The 7,749-nt window shown below is 48.1% G+C and overlaps 1 protein-coding gene across 1 annotated transcript in view; it reads right to left on the bottom strand.

Annotated features, from left to right (window-relative positions):
* Nucleotides 1-1,335: 1,335 nt before the first annotated feature.
* Nucleotides 1,336-7,749, bottom strand: part of LOC119091601 (E3 ubiquitin-protein ligase TRIM33) — a 28,786-nt gene continuing 22,372 nt past the window's right edge. Inside the window, exons 12-13 of the mRNA XM_037214409.1 lie at nt 2,269-2,409; nt 1,336-1,928 (exon numbers count right to left, since the gene is read on the bottom strand). Of these exons, the coding sequence (XP_037070304.1) occupies nt 1,812-1,928; nt 2,269-2,409 (258 nt within the window). The 3' untranslated portion in view covers nt 1,336-1,811. The remainder of the gene's footprint in view (nt 1,929-2,268; nt 2,410-7,749) is intronic.

Raw genomic sequence — 7,749 nt, 5'->3', positions numbered from 1 at the left:
TAATCTGAATGAGGTCTTGCATGGGAACACGGGCCGCCCGAAATTTTGAGGGCTAAAAAGCATTCTCTTGTCCCTCCATTCCTGCCGGCCGGGTGAGAGGCACTTGCTCCCTTAACCCCCCCCCCCCCCCCCCTCCCCACTCGTGGTTCACCGCTTCTGTGATTGGACAAATAAAGCACCTTTAAGTGAATGTTCGCCACATAGAGATCTGACGCACGCATCAACTATAATGAAATAGGCTCAGTTTTAACCTTTGGTTTTCCTAGAAATTTAAAAAGTGCTCCAAGCGACACAATTTTTATTTGTGTAAGTATGACCCTAAAAACGTCATCGTTTGATTGCGTCATGGAACGCCTGTATGACGTCGGAGTTGCTGCCACACTGGCCGTGTTAGAATTGCCAATGTAGTGGAAGGGCTGACTTACTTGTAGCACTTCAACTTGCCGGGAGATGGGTGTGTTTCCTGTACAGTTTTACTGAATCTGAATCGTGTTGCGTGCCTGTGTCTTGGCCGTTTCTCGTGGTGGTCTTGTTTATTCGCCCGTGTTTTTACAATGTTTACTTGCATTCATATATTGGAATATGGCGACTCGGCGAGTTGGTGAGTATATGGCGAGTTGTACGAGTCCAACTCTTATTTTCGTCATAACTTGCAACACTGTCCAAAGTTCTGTATTATGTATCACAAAACGTGATTTGTGTTCGAAATTTACGCGAATACATTGCACTGATTGAAGGCCAGCTAACGTCCGTTGACACCACAAATCGTACCGACGTACGTCAGACACGATGAATACGACGATCCCATCCTGATGATATATGTTTGCGGCCGGAGCATTCGCTTGAACCGCACTTCTGGTGTACGCCTCTACCTACTCTGGTTGCCCGGATAGCAGCAACCCCCTAAAGGTCAAAAGTCATAAATTCATGATTTTCGCACGGTTCCGACAGGCAGTATCACATAGTCCGATATCGCTGCGACGCCTGATCACCGCGGTCTGGCCCTGTAGTCCTGGTCCGGTCTGCTGGACCTACTTGCGTCGCGTCCGCCACCTTTTAACGATAAAAAGGAAATGTCCACATCGATGAAATGGAAAATGAAGTACTGCTGTTTAATCATCGGAGAAAATGCTAGAACTTATCAGAGAGACTGCATTTAAGTGTCTTGAACATATTGCAGCATACCTCTTGTGCTGAGAGGTGTGCTACTCGGTGCAAGAACTTGACGGTGATATCATCAGGAGCTGCAAACCTTCAAGTCAGTCACGAGCGTGGCCTTTCCTTCAGATTCGTGCAAAATGTGGCCGCCTCGGCGGCTTTGTATTTGACCACTTATACACATTAACACAACATGAGGGATCATGGTAACAAAATGTAAAAACCTACGAACTTCGAAGGTCATATCACATCTGGAAAGCTTCCAGCAGCACGAACAGTTTGACTCAATTCGCGACCGTTCTCACACATAACGGGCACGTAGAAACCATTGGCTTATCGACGATATAATACGGCATGAACGTACCGTAGATGCCAACGTCCCGCATCCTTAAGGCATCCGTCCTGACCACTGCAACACGGCAGGCAAGCTCTTACACTCGGTGAGAGCGCAACGTGCTAAGCTTACCCGCATCGCGGCTATGCTGAACTGTACGCGGCTGATTGCTGAACATGCTGCAGCTGAACGCCAAAACATGTCACCTCTCGTAACAGAGAAACAGATCACCTGTACACAAGAACGGGCAAAGGCGACCCATTCACCAGGTAGTTGGCTGGTGGCCGCAAAGAACCAGCCGCCCCCATCAGGCGTGCCGTCATTTGGAAGATCGGACATCGTCCACGTGAAGCCAATAACTATGCATATGCTGCAGGAGGAACTGCTCCAGCATATCATCCAACTGCTTCAAATACTTGTCCGGGGTGGTGCCTTTCTGCAAAAGGCGTGGAGTGAAGTTAACATTCGGATTACAGATGGTTTTGTTAATTTCTTTTGTTCTTGGAAAACACGGCAGTACATTCGTTTGCTCAGGTCGGATAACTGAAAAGAATTATGACGGCATCGTCGCATATCTATAACATCGTTTGTCAGTCCGAGCGTTGGATATTACCGCGGCACTATACTACGCGACGTTGTCCACATGATTACCCACCCGTAAACGCTACTGTTGGAGATTCCAGGTCATCGCGTGTCTTGTTATCGATTACTCCATGGAACTCAGGAAAGTGCACAGAAGCATTGGGAGTCCTTAAATGGCATAACAATGCTCATACCTTAAAATACTGACGCTGGTCGACAAGCTTCTTCAGGGCATAGAGGAAGCGCATAAGCGTGGAGAAGTCTCGCGCGAGCAGCCGTTCCTTGATCTGGTCCAGACACAAGGGCCGCGGGATTTGATCGAAGTCGGCCAGCTCCTGCAACGCCAGGGAGTTCAGTGATCACCTACCCATGCCACGTTACCGCCCCAATGCTGAACTGCTGCATGCACAGCGAAGCACGGCGCAGGCGGATGACAACATGAGCAAGATCGTGTGGGCGAGGATACGTCGCTGCGTTGGCTCCGGCTACGCCGTTCAGGTACTTGCGGGGAGCCAGGCAGCCACGACAAATGACATGCTAAGCGAAAGGTTGGATATTTCCCACCCAACACCTCAACATCCAGGCCATGACCGAGGTCCTGTTCTCACCTTTTCCCTAATCGGTTGGCAAATATCAAAAAGGCTCTCGAGAAAGGCGCTTTTCTTGCTGAAGCCATCACGGACTTTTGGCCTCGCCAAACGATGAATGTGCTTCAGCCAAGCCCGAGAAAAGCTGGCATTGCGAGTGCTCCGTTTCAGCTGAGGGGAAACAACAGGGCGTCTGAGCTAACGGAAGAAACAGCGGGGTGGCTGACCAAGTAATTCGTTTTTGGATATACAACTGGATACATCCGTGTTAATGAACTTTTGGTGTTTCCATCCACTGGCAACTGAGCAAAATATATTCTTCCCCGGAGAGCAGCTGCAACCATAGCAGATAATGTCATTAGAACTGTGTCCACGCGCGTTTTGGGGACAGCAATTATCCACCTGACCTGGCATTAGCGTCTTGAATCTCAGCCAATCAAATCGACCGAATCAAATTGTTCCGGAAGAGTGCAGCATCAACATAACCGAGATGTGAATACTTGACGACGGTCAAGACAAGATGGCATTACGGTTTTTCGATGGAGAAGCCACAGGCGCCAGCTGAAGCTGGTGAGAGCTCAGGGGGTCAAGAGCTGATCCGGTCCGGGACGGGCGACCCGCATCGGTCGAATTCATGTCGCGGACGTGCCGGTGGGGCGGCATGCTTCGAGACAGCCAAATTACGGCCAGCGCACACAGATGATGGGGGGCGCGGGAATGTCAAGAAGAAGAAATATAAAGGCTAGATAATTGACAACATGCAGTGCTATAGGGTCAAGAGCAAACACCACGTCTTCGCGGGAAGAACGCACTTAATTCTATCCATGCATGAACGTATCGCGCATCGTATAACACAGAAGCGAGCTCAATACTGTCCGACACAGCGACGCCAGTAATCGACCGGGAAGCGGTCAATCGACAAAAGGAAGCGGCAATCACGCAGCCAAGAGAGCTAAAAGTACTTTCTACACTTTTACACAGGCTTTAGGCCTAGTTCGTTGCAATTAATAACATACCTAAAGGCTTTCGTCTTTAGCAACATTTTTGTTATTCACCGAAAACACACGAGTTCATGTGCATTAAGTGAAATCATCGGGTCTTGTCAGGCTCAAGGCCTTTTTATCTGCCAGCAGTCATTTGTAAAGCTACACACGAAAACTACGTATTCATGAGCCCCAGGATGCTATGCTCATGACGCTACGCCACGCTCACCAAATAAATGTTGACATCGGAACATATTGAGGCAAGTGATAGAATGAGATAACCTCACTTGTAATTTGGTTTCCTTTGAGGGTTAACAGACTGCTTTCGGCAACACGAGTTCACCGTTTACTACGTTCTACAATACGGCATCGTTTGATTATGTCATGAAACGTCTTTATGACGTGAGAGTCGTTGCAAGACTGGCCGTGCCAGAAATGCTGCTGTAGCGGACGGGCTAACTAGCTCGTAGTACTTCGATTTGCATAGAGATGGCGGCCTTTGCTGCCGCGTGTTTGCTGAAACCGAAAGTCGTTATGTGCGCGTGTGTTGTTGGTCCTTCCTCGCCAAGTCCTTGTATATTTGTCAGTGATCCGTTTTTTTACTTACAATGATACACTCGATTACAGCGTCATTCTTAAGTTATTCGACCAGTCTTATTTCCGTTATAACCAGCATCACTTCCCAAATCCCTTTGGAATGTAGCACACAACTTGTTTGCATTCGCAACTAGCGCATAAAGCCTTAAATCGGCTGAGGGGTGACTGATGCCCGTTGTTGCCACGATTACTGCAGTTTTATGGCATCGTGCAGGCCTGGGTGACCTTAAAATAGTCGCACGTGTTCGCGGACATCAAGGTAAAAACGGGGTTTAAGTCTAAAAAGGGAAATGATTGTGAATTGCAATCATTGTCTTCAAAATAGCCATCTCAATTCGAACTCCATACAAATGTGGAACATTCCTCTTAAAGGGAGTGCCATTTTAAAGATCATTCGATGCAGTTCGCAGCCCTGCCCTTGTTAAGACTTGAATCCTCTGGTCCACCTGAAGACTGTCGCGAATGTGTGCACTTTCGTGTAGACGCTTTGAAGGTGACCGCCACATGCACGATGACAAAGAATCGTCACTCAAAAACCACCACCCCTTTAGCCATTCGGCAATTAAAGCCAATACAAAATGGTCGTCGAGCCATTCGTCTCTGGCGCACGTGAGCATAATTTCTGGAACCAACGGACTTCAGTTGGCTCTCAACCAATGTTATGCCTTCGGTGCAAATTGCAAACCTGAATCACGTTTTGCGCTACATAACACAGGAAGCTGGACGGTGCCGTCCTTCCTGACAGAATGAGAGGCATTCGACGCCATATAGCCTCAGCAGCTGCGTGCGTCGTCAAGTCCCCAATTAAGTTGGACGATGCTGCTGGTCATTACTGAAATACAACTTGTAATCGAATAACTGAGAATGGCGCCACATCCGCGCATGTGAAAGCAAATACACAGTACTAAATCACGGACAAATGTGCAAGAACAAGACGAGGAAGTGGGTGCACGCGATATCTGGGTTCTGGAAACGACGCATCCAGTACCACAACACTTCTCGAGAAGTGCACTTGAAGTGAGTCAGTCCGTCCGCTCGGGTGAAAATTTCACAAGACCACTTTGGAGACCCTTCTGATGTCATACTAACGTTTCAGTACACAAGCAAACGATGTCGTGTTGAGGGGGGTATTTACCAAATAGTGATTTGTTTTGTAAAGAGTGGTCTTTTGTGCCTAAAACTATACACCTGCTCTCAAGTGAACTTATTCTATTTCATTCATTACTTATAAGAGAGCTTATTTCATCATATTTGACGCTTGCCTCAATGTTTCCAATATGGAAGATTCGCGCTAACGACTAAAATAATTGAGTTTATTTCATCATATCGGAGCCTCGCTTTAATACCTTAAAGGGAATGTGGAGCATTGCCTTTGTCAACCTCAAAATTGGTGTCCAAAGTCCCCCCAAACCTCGTGCGACCACCTCATACAACCACCTTCAACCTAGATATTGCTCTGTGATGCTTATTTTAGGTTAGTGACTTTGACCTGCAAAGATCACGGTGACAAAAACTACACGATTATTTTGACTTTTGAATTTGAATGAGCGTCATGGATCACGCTAGACGGTATGTTCTCGGAAACCAAATTTTGATCTGGGTCATTTTAGGTCATTGACCCACTCTGACCTTTAAGAAGTTGGTGGAAAAATGTCTATTGCAGTCTTTGTTACACACAAATTCGACACTGGCGTCAGAAACTACCCCGTACAGTAAAAAGCGGGCTGTTTTTTCTTGCTTCGGTCTGGCCTTCATACCTGGCTCAAGGCGAATGGAATTTAGTTGTCATTTTCCTATATCACAGTATCGCATTATCTTAGAGACTATGTCAGAGATGTAAAGCTTCGCGAACAATTCGATGTCACATCACATTGAACGATTTCCCAGAAACTGCCTTCACTGATAGCCACGGCCCGACCTTGTCCTGCACAGGGAAGCGATCTTACAAGGCGCATATTGGTCTATATGCCAAAATGTGATGCAGTCCAATGCCTAAAGCTAAACAAGTTTGGCGCGGCCACGCTAGGCCGTTTGGAAATGATAATGGAAAAACCTTTGTGGATCAAACTGATCCCCCTCCGAACGCGTGTTGAGAAGCGTGAGGGTTAAGAATATTACGTTTGGATACAAATATAATTCGTATGAGTAACGGGTAGGGGTGGGTACGGACTTATGGTAAATCACGGATATGGGTGAGCTTTGAAGCTTTCGAAATGACGGGTAGATATTCCAAAACGATCCTTTACTTAGAATATCTTTAAAAAACGCACACCGGTGGGTGACGGCTGCACACAACAACTGACGCAAGTAGCGTGTTGATGTGGCAGCGAGACACCCCGACACATCTTGTCCCCCATTTGCACTGGGCGGAAACTGGACCGAACTTAACTGGGACTGTACTACGGTCAGCGTTCCTACCAGCCGGGCGTGATCACGAGCAAGCCCTGCCCGAGCCTTCCCCCATTCAAACACCAACAACGTGTTCCGCATCCGGCACCTAAGGTACCTACATAATAAGGTGCAGTATTTTGAACAGCGAGTGGAGTTAGCGCCTCGAATAGTGGCCGTCTTCAGGAACGGAGTACGAATGCCAATCCTGCTACATAAGAAATGTAGCTGCAGAAATGAGGAATAAAGTACAGTTCTCAGAAATGTGCGCATCGGCTGCAAACCGGAACAATCTTGCGTGGGAAGTATGAGTGTGTGGAAGTAGAAGCGTCGTGGAAGACCCAAGCTGATGTTACACCGAAGCTTTCCACCGAGCCGATATCTTCATCATCTTATTCCATTCCATTTCCATCATCTGCTCAGCAGCAAGACCAGCCACTCCGCCGCAGCCAACCGCACCGCATCCCACAAGCCGCCGGACCGGCCGGTCTGAGAGGCAACGCCAGGGTGAACAGGCGGCCATCCGTGGGGACGCGACAACATCGCGGCCATGGCACCATGGGCACGAATGCCGGGCGCCGCCGCGCAACGCGCGGCTCGGCGGGGCCACACAAAAGACTAAGCAAAAGCGACGCAAAAGACAGCCGATCCGACGTCCCAGTTTTACCAGCAGAGCAGCGGAGATCGATAAACGTGTGTGTAGCTGTGAGTGTTCCAGTGTGCACTGTGGCTGCCAAGAGCAATGTTAGTGTTTGCGTATTGTGGAATCGGTTAAGGTATACGTTGTGTTTACCTGCCCTAGATTTAGCGACATGCTACGTCCGCTAGTTAAGTTTTTGGCCGGCACGCTACCTACGCACGAATCATTTTAAGAGAGTGCTGCACATTTGCATGGAATTTACAACTGAAATACCCATCCTGAAAATCATTTGATGCGGTTTACAGCCCTGCCCTTCTTAAGGTCCACCACCGGCTAGTTTCTGGAGTTCACACCCGCAAAGATGTGCAGACTTTTTAAGACTATCTCAAGGTCACCCAGGCATCCATGACGCCACGACAACGTCCTTCAAATCCGTTGCTGCATTGTCCATGCGGCGCTCAAGGCTAAAACAACATCATT

The sequence above is a fragment of the Pollicipes pollicipes genome, unplaced genomic scaffold (assembly GCF_011947565.3).
Source record: "Pollicipes pollicipes isolate AB1234 unplaced genomic scaffold, Ppol_2.1 Scaffold_3447;HRSCAF=4054_pilon_pilon_pilon, whole genome shotgun sequence".
Taxonomy (NCBI): domain Eukaryota; kingdom Metazoa; phylum Arthropoda; class Thecostraca; order Pollicipedomorpha; family Pollicipedidae; genus Pollicipes; species Pollicipes pollicipes.
Note: the sequence above shows the minus strand (reverse complement) of the source record. Positions and strands in the feature narration are given on the sequence as shown.